The following is a 14,693-nucleotide window of genomic DNA, read 5'->3' on the forward strand; positions in this document are numbered from 1 at the left end:
ACTGCCTGGTGACGCAAAGAGAACATCGTGTGCTAAGAGAGCTGGGACTGCACCAAAGGAGAATCTAGGAAATATTTACAGAGTTTCTGGTTGACAGTGTTGAAGCCTTGATTACCTCTTTAGAACTACATAATAGGCTCTTTCTCTTCCAACAGCAACATAAATGTAACATACATGCTTTACATGGCATTTTATCTTCTAGGACGCTCCAGTACATCCTACAAGATCGTAAGTGCAATCAGGGACTGGATGTTCAGGAACCAGAATTTGACAGCTGGACAGAATCTTCTTTTAAGGTGCATATAAATACGAATGGTCACACTGGATTTTCTATTCACAAATCCCTTTTCTAAGTTTTTTGGTCAATTTATTTCAGTGGCAAAAGTCTAAACTCTACACTCTGGTTTGATGACAAAAAAGTCCATCAAGAATACTACATATTTTCAAACAATCTTTTATGTTTGCTCTCAAATTTTTCAGAAGGCTTCACCTTTCCTTACCCAAAATAAAATACACTATAGAAGGCACCGCAGCCACTTTACGGAAAAGACAGGTTAACTACAACCTTACAAGACAGTCAGTGAAGCAGCCACACACTATCTGTACAAAATTATTCATAAAGTGCTTTGCACAAACAAGGAGTTCTTCCTTGTATCTTCTTAGGAGCTCAACAAGTCTATCTGTAGTCTAAGCATCAAAAAGTAAGAGGAAACCCCTTTATCATGTCATTTGTAAACTAGAGATGGAAAAAAGGGAACAGAAATATTAAAATTTTATTTTTACTTTTTAAGGGCGCTATAAAAATCTCCCAAGAACACCCTGAGCCTGGCTTCTGGGCACAGCTTCATCTGAGATCAAGTCTGTTTCCTCTTTTCAAGTGAGACAGCAACCTATTCTAAATAGGATGGAAAGAAAAACGTGTATCACCTTGAATTTTATTTTGAAGATTCCAATGCTAAGCTTCCTCCATCACTAGTGCTGTGCTGGCTCCCGCCACCGGAGAGTGATGCGGCCAGGCCTCCTCCGGCAGGCTCTACCTGCTCAGCAGGACAGGCCTACTTTTCCAGCCCAGCTCTCTCCAATCTTGGTAAAGGGAACACACCAACCAGCTTAAGAGCATGGATGGGGACATATTTAAAAAGAAAAATAAACAATGCTTTTAGAAGAGAAGCAAAATTATGCACACAAGATGCTGTTCAGATCAACAAGAATCTTTGCCATTTCTGAATCTGTTAAGATATTGCTCTGCTCATGTAGGACTTAAGATAAACGCATTGCTTTTCAAACTCATCAATAACTTCAGGATACTTTCCATTTTACTAGGACAACCTTCTACAAGTCTGCACAGTTTTCAGTAGGCCTTCCCCTGAATACAGGTATTTTAGCAAAAAGCATCGAATGGCAGTGAGCTTAACAGGCTGAAAGATAGATAGTGGAGTGAGTTACAATTTGAAATGTTTAAATACCAATTTCTAATTCCCTGATTTATTTCATAAGTCCTAATTTCCGTAAGGTCCTTGGCTTCATAGCTTGGTTGTGCTAAGTATGTCTGATTTGATTTACATTCCTAAATGCTGACAAGAGATTCTAGGCTGGATTTGTCATTAATTTGCCATTAATAAATATATCCAGAATTACTTTCTTTGTTACTACTGCAATTATACCACCGTTTAGTAAAGGCCAAAGGAAGCTACGAGTAGATTATATTTTCCACTTATGCAAAGACAAAGGATGAGGTTCTTGGTACTACAGCAGCCCTTTCTATAAAAACAACTGCTGTTAGGCCTCATGCATCCTCCCCTCAGTCCCAATACACCTAAAATTGCTCTATTCTCTACTAAGGGAACTCAGCTGCCAAATTACCCGACCTTTTGAAGACCAGGCTTGGGAAAAAAGGAAGAAGGAGAATGAATGGAGACACCACCATTTTTATTCTCGGTTGCATATTCCAGATAAAGACTGGAAAGAGGACGGAGCATGTAGTGTAGGCATAAGTTGGAGGAAAACATGAGATATTAGCAAAGATGTTAGTGTGGATCCAGCAAGTACCATTAATTTAAAAATTATAAATATCTGTCATTACGCTAAGACTCCCCATATTTAGGTAGAGAAAAGGATAACGATCTTTCTTTAAAAGTTGTTTCTATAACAAAAATACAATTTTCCAGGAATATAATTCTGGCGGGAAGTATTATTTTATTCCGATTCAATTAAATCTGAAAATTATTTTCTTTTTAATAAAAATATAATAGAAGAAACTCAGAAATTAAAACTTGTACCTTACATTTAAATTACATAAATGTCTCACATTCAAAACCGTTATCAAGCAGTTTTGTAGGCTTTTAATTAGATAGATACCGCCATGGCATTTGTGCCCTGGACCAAGTAGCCACATAAGTACTTGATGACTGGAAGAGCTTAGGAGGAAGATATCAACTGTATTTTCCTGAGAATGTGCTACATTGTGGAGGAAAAAAAAAAATCCCCAACACTTGTCTTCATTGCTGGACCCAGTGAGAAAAGAAGGCAATGTGTGCCAGCACGTCCCAGCCTGCGCGGTTAGGCAGACACCCTCAGTGAGCAAGGAAACAAAGGCCAGAAACCCAGTAGGTCAGGAAAAAGATGCAGCATCCCCTTTTCCTCTACACCAACACGGATCTCGTCCTCACCTCTCGTTCTCCATTTAAATAAAACAGCTTCACTTGATAAAAATGCGTCAAAGACTGGACATGCACCACACAGAAAGGCCATGCTGCATTTTTGTTCCATCCCTCAGAAATGAACGGTGGTGGCTAGGGGAAAGAGCTCCGCGACAAAATCCCAGAACAGGAAAGAGAACGATGCTTGGCGATTGCAAACTGCCCCGTCAGGTGACCAGCCACACGCGGATCTGGCGGTTAGAAGGGCAGAGCCGATCGGCAGGCTCTCCACAGCCAATCTCCCAAGCTGTAGCAGCAGCTCCTTTCCATCATGCCAGACCACCAAAAGGTCAGAACTCAGGCTCTCTCCTCTTCCTTCCTGGGAGTGGACAGACTTGTATGCACGTGGTATTTGTGTTGAAGAAGAAACACTGGCAGCAGAGAATTCTGGTTCCTAAAACATTCTTCCCTCTTTTGTTGGATGGGAAATTCCATTCTGTTCCACACCAGCTTATGCATTGAAAATTCTGTATCTTTAAAAAAAGAGTTGAGGAACAGAAGAACTGTGTTTTGATGTTAACAAACTGTACGAACACAAGACTTAAGAAATAAGAGTAGATGTTGCCATGATGGTGTGGCTACTTGAAGGCTGCAAATTCTCCTGTAGAGGGAGGACAAGAGCTAATTTTAAAAAAGTTATCTCAAATAACCTAGAGACCCAGAAAAGCCTCACTGAAAGGTGACTAGCTATCTATTACAAATCTAGCATCATCATAACTAATTTAAAAGCAAAAATGGCTGAAACCCATAAAAGAAGATAATTTACAGTATAGAGAGTAGGGTTCAGTTACATCAATTACATATCAAGTCTGCAAGTAACTTCCCAGCGGGGATGTACATGTTATGGTTCTAGTCACGCTGAAAAGCACTGCGACGAACAAAATTTCTCAGAAACTGACTGTAAAATAGTAAGTCTGATTTGTTGAATACTTTGCCCCCCAATTATCAACTCATTTCCATTTTTATAATGCCACTATTAGATTAGAAAGGAAGAAACAAGAATTCTCCCCTTTTGGAAAAAGATAAAATTAAGAGGTCAGCTGATTTGTCCACATGACACATTTGATTGAAGGAAAGAAAATCTAGACTGTCCATTTTCTAGTTCATTTCCTTTTAAACTACCAAAATATTACACATAGGCACGTGTGACTGAACATTACTGTCAGCACAAGGAATTCTTTAAACCACAAAGTCCCTTTGAGGTCCTATATTCCGTTAGCTTACCGACTTTGAGGGTTCATGCCATTATTTTTCATCTATCGTTTTGTTCATAGCTTCTACTTGTAACTAGAGGCTGGTTCTTCTTATTATATACACTGTAGTTAATTTTGGGGGGTTGGTTAATAACCGACAACCCTCGGAATTTAGCCAGCCTTAACATCGTTTCTCAGTAGTAACAGCTTGTGTGATGAGGATCCAAGCAATCACTAACATGAATACGCTATTTAATCTAGGAATAACCTATCCATCTTCTAATTGCTGTTAGATTCCAACTGGTTACTAGAGAACACTGGTATATCCCAACAGACTGCTAATGACTGGATGGCAGAACCCTCAGACTGTAGGCTAGTAATATTAGTCGATTAGACTAATATGAGACTGTTTGAATGCCTGTTATATGCCAGGTGCATCAGTCAATACTTTACATACATTTGCATCTAAGCCTCACAATAATTATAAGGTAGGTGCTATTCCTTCTCTTAGTTTGTAGAGAAGCAAGCTGGGGGTTTAGAATAGTTAAGTAGTTTGCCTGCTATCTCACAGCTAGAAAATGGCAGAGTTAAAATGCAAGTCTGGTGGTAGAGAAGAGTCTTCACTATTAACACACCCCTAAACAATTTTCAATAATTAATCACTTGTTTTCCCATTCTGAATATTATTACTAATTGGACTGCACATAGTGAAACTGTCTTTCTATCTAAAGATTCCTTTCACCAAGGAAGTAACCACGGCATTGTGAGTCAAAAGGTCAAGGAAGGGTAAAAGAATTATTACCTCATAATTAAAGTTAAAAGGATTAGGGAGTATGGCACTAGTGAAAAAATTAGCCAAATTACTAAGACTTTGGAGAGCCAAATATAGCATAACCACAGGAGGCTGTTAACAGCGACTCTAGAAATGTATAAACATTCACACTACCTTTGCTGATAGCTTGAGTGCATTATGGTTTTAAGGTTGCTATTTTTTCCAGTATTTTAATACATTTCTTCAAAGCAATTTCCAACATTCTAATTAGTAATCACTGTATCTGGCAGAATCTAAATCTCATCGAAGGAAGCCAATGTGAAAATAGGATTTACTTAGAAATCTTTATTTTAAAAAATGGCTAAATTTTAATCTATTAAGTGAGAGTATCAAAAGTGACAAAATTCTAAGTTAAATCTTATATACTGCATTAAAAAATAACTTGAAAAAATCTTCAGATGTTGTCCATTAATTATGATTAGGCACTCCACTTTGTTGAAGTGTTTTACTCTACAAACTTAAAAATGTGAGCCATGAAAAAAAAAAATTACAAAACAACCGCCCAAGGACAAACTCTTACCAACAAACTGCAAATCATACGCCAGTAAAGGAAACAGTTAAGATCATTCTACCACTGTCTGCTGCTTCTAAAGGAATGGACTTCTTTACATCAACAGACTTCAGGTCCAGGAAAAAAAAAAAAAAAAAAAAAGACAAAAAGAACTCAAGAGTTTAGGGACCAATAAAACTCTTTCTATATATGACCCTGAAATCATGGAGAAATTTAAGAAAAATTGGGGGTAAGAGGCGATGGATCTGCTTTTGGGAAAAAAAAAACATACTCCTTCTTGCGTATCTGGAAATCTCTATTATCCCATCCCCTACCCTATTTTATTTGAGGTAATAACAATTATTTGAAGTGAAACACCCAGAATACTATGTGGCTTTTTGAAATCTTGGTATATTAACTTAACTGTTGCCTGAAAAATCAGAGGCCAAAATGAAACTTTTTTTTTCATCTCTTTTCTGGCTAAGAATAACCTAAGTTCTATTTTCCATGTGACTTTAGTTAAGATTAGGGGAGAGAACACTTGGGAAGGCCCTGTGATTTTAGATACTCTAAACATCAAGATTTGTTTATTTGAAAGCTAAGGATTTTATTAACTAGTTTTAAGATATTACGAAATAATTATCTTTTAGTCCAGAATTGAATGTATTTCAGAGGCTCTCATACATATAATTTGATGTATACTTCTTAAAGATAAAATATGCTATGAAAAATCTAGTGTTATTTTGCACACAAATTGATCACTGCTTTAGATGTGGGGACAGTCATCTGAAACTAAAGCAAGTCCCATTCTTTCTCTGTGGTGACCTTTAAGGAAGTTTCAAAAGTATAACATTCTGGCACGGACACACTGGACTTGTTAAATTCTTAAGAGAAATTATCACAGGAGAGATGAAGTATTTAATAAAATAAAAAGTGCTATAGAAATACTCGATAATTCTCAATCTAACAGACTGTAACTGATAAAATGTTTTAGCCATAAAGTACCCGTTTCATAATATTAAGCAACAAAGGCAGTTCATTTCCTTACATCGAGAGCGACTCACTTGAGTCAGAGGCCATTTAAGTTGCTGTGTTACATGGTCTCTATTTAAAGAGAATGATTTTTTAAGAAATATTTGTAATGTTTATTTATTTTTGAGAGAGAGAGAGAGAGAGAGCAAGCAGGGGAGGGCAGAGAGAGAGGGAGACACAGAATCCGAAGCAGGCTCCAGGCTCTGAGCCGTCAGCACAGAGCCCAATGTGGGGCTCGAACCCACAAACTGTGAGATCATGACGTGAGCTGAAGTGGGACCTTTAGCCAACTGAGCCACCCAGGCGCCCCCAAGAGGATGATTTAACTAATGCTTTAGTATGTAAATGCCTAGTACAATATTAATATCTGAAAATAAACAACCTAAAGTATTTGATTAAATGTTGTGATCCCTCAACTACTTAAAAATCAAGATGAAAAATCTTAGTCCTCACCACTTGACTAGTAAAATGCCTAACATGTAAACCAAATTTTATAAAAAGGCTGTCTGCTGAAAAAGGAAATCAACTTTAATAAACATATCTGAGGGTTCAGGTTTTAAGAAAAAGAGCAGGTCATAAGAGAACGAATGTCCTTCTGTTTCAATTACCTAGTCAGAGAGGTGGACTCCACATACGGTTAGAAAAACGGTATTTTTCTTTATTTGGAGAAAGCATCTACAATACAGCATAAAAGAACAGAAAAGGAGACTACCATATGTCATTCTAATGCTCCCTACTCCTCTGCATCTACGCTTTCTAAACATCTCGCTCTGCCAGATTTTTCATGTTCTTCCACCACACGTCCAGGGGGCCGGGTTTGAAGACAAGAGAACTATCAGGTGACCCTTTGGAGGCACAATGGAGAGTGTGAGACAACGCTGTGGCTGGAAGAGCTCAGCAATGCCCTCTGGCAGAGGAGGCTGAATGGAGTCAAAGGCAGACAGTGGGGTTGCTGGGTAGTTTTCAGTGAAGGGGGTAGTCAGGGGTAAAAACGGTGAGCAAAGAAAAGAAAATATGAGTGAAGCAAGTATAGTGAAGAACTATAGAAAGAACTGTATCAATATAAAGATCATTTGACTCCTGTGCCTTAAAATGCTTTCCAAAGCTTTGAGCATTGAGCATTCCACAGACCAATGTAAAAACTTTATCAGCTACATTCTTGCTATTCAATTTGTGATAAATAAAACCCCATTTAGTAATTACTACTAATCACATCTTTAAAAAAAATTTTTTTTAATGTTTACTCATCATTTTTGAGAGAGAGCGAGAGCGAGCGAGCAGGGGAGGGGCTGAGAGAGGAAGACACAGATTCCGAAGCAGGCTCCAAGCTCTGAGCTGTCAGCACAGAACCCAACGTGATCATGACCTGAGCCGAAGTCGGACGCTTAACCAACTGAGCCACCCAGGCGCCCCACTACTAATCACATCTTTAATGTCACTGGAGGATTTGGAAATCCTACATTTTAATGTTTTCCAACATGCTCTATTCTTTTATGCCTTTCTCATTTTTATTTTTGAAAACGTGAGAAATGTTCTTTTCCACTACTCTTGCCTAAATTGAAAGGCATGAATCCATTTTGAATAACATGAATGGTATTACTTGTCTTAAACTGCCCAAATAAGGGGCCAAAGGTATGCCATGCTTCTCACTGGGTAGTTTTCCTGGACGAAATTTCATCCATTCAAATTAGAAAGTTATTTTATTTTAATTATTTATTTTGAGAGAGAGAGAGCGAGAGAGCACAAGTAGGGAAGGGGCAGAGAGGGGGGGGAGAGAATCCCAAACAGGCTCCACACTGTCAGTGCAGAGCCTGACATGGGGCTCAAACTCCCGAACCGTGAGATCATGACCTGAGCCGAAATCAAGAGTCTGATGCTTAACTGACTGAGCTACCGAGGCGTCCCAAGAAAGTATTTTAAAAACTTATTTGTGGTACCTAAGAACTAAAATATCATTAAAATCTTCCCAATTTTCTTCTTTATTGGCTTCAAAGGATGGTATTTACGCAGATGTTGTCTGTGTGCCTGCATAACCCTGAACTGTCCGTTATATTTAAAAATCATCACAGTTCCAAACCGAATAAATGAAAACGTATTTAAGAGGCTGGCTTTTGGCACTGACTCACAAGTAGAGATGGTAATCTCTTTGATAAGATGCCAGCAATACTGCCTCTTTCACTTTTGATTCCAGTAAGATTTTGGTTCACAATAAGAATATTAATGACTGCCACAATACAGCCATTTTTTACATAAGAAAATGTTAAGTATTAGCTCTAACAAATACTTCGTACCATGGGATTAAAAAAAGAATAGCATTCACTCATAAGAAGAAGAACCTTTCTGGGCAAAGAACATATGGAACACAAATTTTATGAGACACATGGATAAGGGGATTGTTAAAATAGGCATCATGAGAGGGAAGTATAATCTGAAGTAACAATATTTAAGAAGTCTGTGACCTTGCTGTTTGGCAACTAAAGACATCTAAACAAACAAACCCAAAACTTTCACAGAATTCTGTTAAGCTTTTTTGGGGGAGGAGGAGGCAATGCATTTGTAAGGTAATTCACCTTCCATGTGTATATGACACCTTTAGTAATGAGGAAATACTACTTAGAAGGAACCTCAATTTATAACATTTGTCCACTAAAAATCCAAGCTTCAACCGTATTACTCATGTCAGACATCCACTCCTCAGCAATGTCTTTCGTTACCCACACCCATAATTTATAAAAAGAAATTCAGTCTATTGCTAAGGTGTATAAAGGACATCCATATTTTCCAAGTTATAATAAAAAGTAGTTATAGAAAAAATACTAAGAATAAAAATAACTTATTCAACTCTCGTGGCTTCCTAAATGAGATCTGTTCGGACTGCCTTGCCTCACACGGGCGTTAAAACCTGTCATCCCCTTTCTACCTGCAAGCCCATACACGGGGGCAGTACTGCTTTTGCGAGTCCCTAAGGGACATGTGATAGCTCATAACAAAAGGTGCAGGAGAAAAGTTTAACTGAAGTTTAATAATTAGGATAAGCCAGTAAACAAAACCAATTTGTAACAGGAAGTAAAGCCTCCAGAAGAGGTACCGCAAATGTTCAGCAATGTCTGTGCATTTTGAAAACCCTTGGATATTTAAAATCCAAAGCTAAGTATACATTTTAGATCAGGAAATAATTATATCTAGTCTTTAAAAGCATACACATTCTTTGGTTCATCTTTTTTTAAAAAAGAAGATGCTATCCAACTTAGTACAGAAGCACGCACATTTCCACCTCCTTGGCCCCGGCCCCCTGCACTCGCGCAGTCATCTAACTTATCTCAGTGGACGGGAAACGCACCATATCCCCCTGCCTGGATGGGTGTTTTTGGAGAAGCACAAGCATAGAGACTAAAATCCTCTGTCTGGAAGCCAGCCCGATTCAAGGAGGGTTCTGATGCACTGCGGTGAATTTTTGGCAATGAGCGGGCCAGCAGCTCAATAGAGGCAAGAATCTAAAAAAGGGAAAAAAAAAGAAAAAAAGAAAAAAAGAAAAAAGTAGAATGAAAATCTAGGTGGTGTTAATCTTTAATATCCGCATCATACTTAACAAGAAAGCACCTGAAATCTTACACTGTTTTGAGTATTATCCTAAACGCTTAAGAAATTGGTATTTTTTTCCTTACAAAGAAAAGATTATTACCAAACTCCATTGTCTTTAATCTCTGTAAAATAAATGGGGAAAGCAACCTATAGTTAGCTTTTATTTACATTTTAGATTATTTGCCAGCCTTGGAACAGTAAATAATACAAAATTTTAAACCAATTATATACCTATCCCACAGACCACAGTCCCTTTTGGGAAGAAGAAGGAGCATAAATCAGTAAAGCACTATATGGCTTCACAAACAGAATCATCAGAGCAACCCATTCTTTAAGAAACTCAGTAATAGGAAACGTCTTACACATACATGATTAAAAGGAGGGTCCCAATGACCCAGACTGCTAGTGGCACAGGAGTGAGAAGTGACAGGTGACAATCCAAGAGTGAAGGAGAAGACAGGAAAACAACAAATAGACACCAATCCACAAAATGTAGAAACTCAGCATACTTTAAGGTACAAAGAAACAGGTTATGACTTTGAAGGCGTACAGTATAATAACAGATGTTCATAATCATGAGACATATGTGTAAAAGGCTTGGCACAATGCCTAGAATATATAGTAAGTACTCAATAAAACTTTAGCAGCCAACACTATTATTTTTCTGAGCCACCAAAACTTTTTTAAAAGTTAAACTATAATCTGTATAATGATTAGTATAAGGCAAAGAAGCAATGTTACAAAACATTTTAAATTACAAGCATAACACACAAATAAAAATTCAAATAATACAGAAAAAGTATAAGTCCTACCTTCCAGGGGTAACCACTGTTAAAGAGTCTATACTTTCTTCTGGACCTTTCCTATGCATAAACATGCACATATGAAAACAGAGCCCATCCCCACCCTCATCACCATTTAAAGTGGTATCATTCTATACATACTTTTCTGCATTGCTTTCTTTTTTTTCCCCCTCCCTAACATCCATGCCATCTAGAGAGCTACCTTGATATTTAATTTTTCCTAATGGTAAGCATTTTTGTCTATATCTGAACACTTGTGGAAGCAGGCTCTGTAGTATACCTTTTCAGGAGTGGAATTACCAGAGCACAAAGTATATATATTTTAAGTTTATGAATTCTAGCAAGTCCTTTCAAAAGGCCAAACCAATTTACATTCCCAACCACACTGTTAAAAAATTTACAAGGAAGGCTCTTCCTTACTTCCCAACATCGTTCCCAATGCTGGATATTGTCAATCTGAGAGAGAAAATCAAAATGTATTTCACCGTTACTCTACATTTTACTGACTGTCCCAGAACTTTTAACATCCTAAGTTCATTCGCCATTTGTATTTCTTTATGATTCACCAGTTCATATCCTTTGCTCATTTTCTATTATCTTTTACTTACTGATTTGTAGGAGGCCTTTATATAATACCGGTATTTATACTTTATTATATACATGCTACAATTATTTTTCTATGTTTACCTTTCAATATTATTTTTATTATACAGAAGTATAAAAACTTTTATTGTAGTCAGACATGCTCATGTTTTCCTTTATAATTTCTGGATTTTGTCTCTTGCTTATAAGGAAAGCCTTTTATCTCAAGGTTATAAAAAATGACTTCCTATTTTAAGGTTTTGTTTTCTACATATAAATCTTTAGCCATTTAAAATTTATGTTTTTATATAGTGTGAAAAGAGATCCTGTAATGAAAAATTAAAAACAGTACTTAAGGTAGCCTTCAATAATCTGAAAAATTCAGATATGCATTTCATTTTCTGACATCATGCAAGGAATAAAATGTTACTTATATTTAGAAATATGAACATTTTGAAAGAAAAAAAAGAAATATGAACATTTTGTCCCTTTTAATACCACTCAGAAAGTGGGTCAGTCGCCTGGCTGGCTCAGTTGGTAGAGCATGCAACTTGATCTTGGGGTTGTTAAGTTCGAGCTCCATGTTGGGTGTAGAGGTTACTTAAAAAAAGAAAATCTTAAAAAAAAAGTGGTCCTATGGATATAATTTGCATTATTAATGTACACCAAGCAGGTTAAACAGGAAGCTCTGGCACCTGGAATATGAAATGAGAACATGGTACAGGGGACCTGCTGACAATGGCCAACAGCACTGGTCCTTTTACTTTGATATCTTCAGCCAGTGGTTTTCCGGGTTAAAAAAAAAAATAACTCTTCCTCAAAATAGTAACTTAGAATTCCAATACGTAAAACCTAGATCTACCGACGCTGAGGCAGCCCCTGAGAGATATGTTCAAATTATAAATTCTATCTTTAATTCTTTATTTAAAAAATTTTTTTTTTTTTAAATTTTAAGCAGGCTCCACACCCAACGTGGGGCTTGAACTAATGACCCTGAGATCAAGAGTCGTATGTTCCACCGAGACAGCCAGGTGCCCTGGTCTTTAATTCTTTTTTTTTTTTTTTTTTTAATGTTTGTTTATTTTTGAGAGGGAGACAGAGTGTGAGTGGGGAAGGAGCAGAGAGAGAGGGAGGGAGACACAGAATCCAAAGCAGGCTTCAGGCTCTGAGCTGTCAGCACAGAGCCCAACGTGGGGCCTGAACCCGCAAATTGCAAGATCATGATCCAAGCTGAAGTTGGGCACTCAACCAACTGAGTCACTCAGGTGCCCTGGGTCTTTAATTCTTTAGATGGGCATAAAAGATCCACTAGCTCCTGTAACAGTGACTTCTGTCTAAGAGACCCAGCTAGCGCTGTGCATTCAAGGGCAGAAGGTTCACAAAAGACCAACTCTGTGATTACAGTAGCTGGATAATTAAGGGAGTTAGCACTTCCCACTTGCAAACTGTATTGATTTATCAAGACCTATTTATGTGGTGCTATCAGGAACTTCCTAAGCATCATAAAAAACTCAATTTATATTACAATACCTAAACTTTCTAAGTTTGTTCAGGTACTTAGTTTCAGTTCATGAAGCTTAATGAAAGATTATGAACTTCAGGGCTGTAGCCTTATAACATGAAGAGACAAAAGTGATAATTCATTTTCTAAGAATCAGAGAAAGGCAGACAGTACCAACAGCTGCCTTTTCTTTTTGCTCCAGGTGGAAACGTTCTTCCAAAAGACCCAGTATGTAGGGAAGCTTGGAATGTGTTTATCTTACCACCAAGAAGAATTAAAGCAGTAGTTCTCAAAGTACAGTCTGTGGGAAAACTATTTTCATAGTAACACTATGGTATTATCTGCCTTTTTCACTGTCATTACTTTGCAAAAGTCAGCAGCGTTTTCAGAAGCTACACAGTGGAAGGTACTGCAGCATAATGGATGCAGAGAATCCAGATGTCTTCTTTTTGTAGAGATTTGCAAAAAAGGTAAAACAATGCCACTCGTCTAATTTTGTTGGTGGGGAAAATGTAGTTCTTTTTAATTTCATAAAAATGTTATTTAGCATGTAATGGTTTTATTATGCTTAAATAAACATCAACATTTTTAAAACTTAGTTTTAATTTCTAAAATGGCAATTACTACTTATATAAACAAAAGCTCTTTGGGGGGCCTTCAATAATTTTTAAGTGTGTGAGACCAAAAATTTTTGTTTGAAAACTGCTAGACCAAAGTCAAGTCTTTCTGAATACTCTGTCCTGGGATTCCAGGTTTCTAGATGTACCACTGTTCAACCTTTATAAAATCATCTCTGTGCAATTACTTCTCTGCTGCCTGCACACGATCACAAGGCATCCAAATCCATAAAACACAAAACTGTGTGCCCCTGAAAGTATTTAAAAATCTGCATCTGAGTATTAGTCTGTCCTCTTAGGTAACATCAAGCTTCTTCTTACTTGGGGAAACAGTGGCCTCTCATCTCTTTTCTTTTTTAGGCACTCTGCCATCAATCTCTTCATGGCTTTCGGACAGTTACTTCGTACCTTACTGAGATCTGGAGAAAGATATCCTCGTCCCACCATAAAAATTATCTGGGGAGGGAATAAAAAAAAAACAAATCAAACAACTGCACTGATAAATTGAATAATACTCCAACACTGAGAATTCAACAAGCTGCACATTTGTGTGTACTTTTCTGCGTGTACATTTTCCCTTAATAAAAAGTTAAGAAACACAACGCTAGTAATCTGATTCTCACACATCTTATCGTGGGGACCCGACACTGCACGGGCCGTCAACTGAAAACTTCATGACCCATGGACTGTTGTAAAGGTCTCCTAATCGCTCCCCAGGTCTCTGGTCTCTCCTTCCCCAATCCATTTCCCACTGCCAGGGTAATCAATCCTGAGACACAGATCAGGCTGTGCCTCTTTTCTACTTAAGTATTTTACTGAGTACTTGTTGGGCATCATACTGAGTCCTTTATATATATGTAGCTGGAACTAAAAATGTTAACCTTCTTAGGAGTTGTTTTGGCATCTGCGTTTTAAATTTGTTTGCTGAGGAAATGGGTGATATGGGGCATTTAGTTATGTAGATATGAGAATCACAGCCTCCTCCAAAGAAAAGAAGGTAAACCATCTGGGAACTGAAGTTTTCTGTTTAATAAAGTAAAAAGGCTTGTCTTCCCTGGGTGCAGAGATTTATAATTTTTCCAACTTCTTAACTTTCTAATTCTCAGCTCTTTTGATAATGGGCAGAGACAGACATCAGAAGTCTTGGAGAGGGGGGGCGGGGGTTTGATCTTAGAGGGAACAGTTCCAACAGACAGCCTAGTGGCTAGGTGGACAGCCAGTAAGAGATCCCTTGTTACAGGCCGGAGCTTATCAACTTTAGAACAGTCGAGCCTGGTCTCTTAACTTGCTCTTAGTCCCTGTTCAGTGCTGTAAGAACCGGTGCTGACCCGAGAGCAGATGTGCTCGAGGACCACGCGGTGC

The 14,693-nt window shown here is 37.8% G+C and overlaps 1 protein-coding gene across 5 annotated transcripts in view; it reads right to left on the bottom strand.

Annotated features, from left to right (window-relative positions):
- Window positions 1-3,157: 3,157 nt before the first annotated feature.
- Window positions 3,158-14,693, bottom strand: part of BRAF (B-Raf proto-oncogene, serine/threonine kinase) — a 168,012-nt gene continuing 156,476 nt past the window's right edge. For 2 of the 5 annotated variants that reach the window (XM_019452950.2, XM_019452952.2), the window contains 4 exons: window positions 13,653-13,787; window positions 10,641-10,691; window positions 9,587-9,740; window positions 3,158-3,300 (listed from right to left, as the gene is read on the bottom strand). In XM_019452950.2, the coding sequence (XP_019308495.1) occupies window positions 3,278-3,300; window positions 9,587-9,740; window positions 10,641-10,691; window positions 13,653-13,787 (363 nt within the window). In that variant the 3' untranslated portion in view covers window positions 3,158-3,277. Of the gene's footprint in view, window positions 3,301-9,248; window positions 9,741-10,640; window positions 10,692-13,652; window positions 13,788-14,693 lie in introns of those variants that run through there. The other 3 variants (XM_019452951.2, XM_019452953.2, XM_053897737.1) reach the window with 2 other exon arrangements.

The sequence above is a fragment of the Panthera pardus genome, unplaced genomic scaffold (assembly GCF_024362965.1).
Source record: "Panthera pardus isolate Hobbes unplaced genomic scaffold, ASM2436296v1 HiC_scaffold_8, whole genome shotgun sequence".
Lineage (NCBI taxonomy): Eukaryota > Metazoa > Chordata > Mammalia > Carnivora > Felidae > Panthera > Panthera pardus.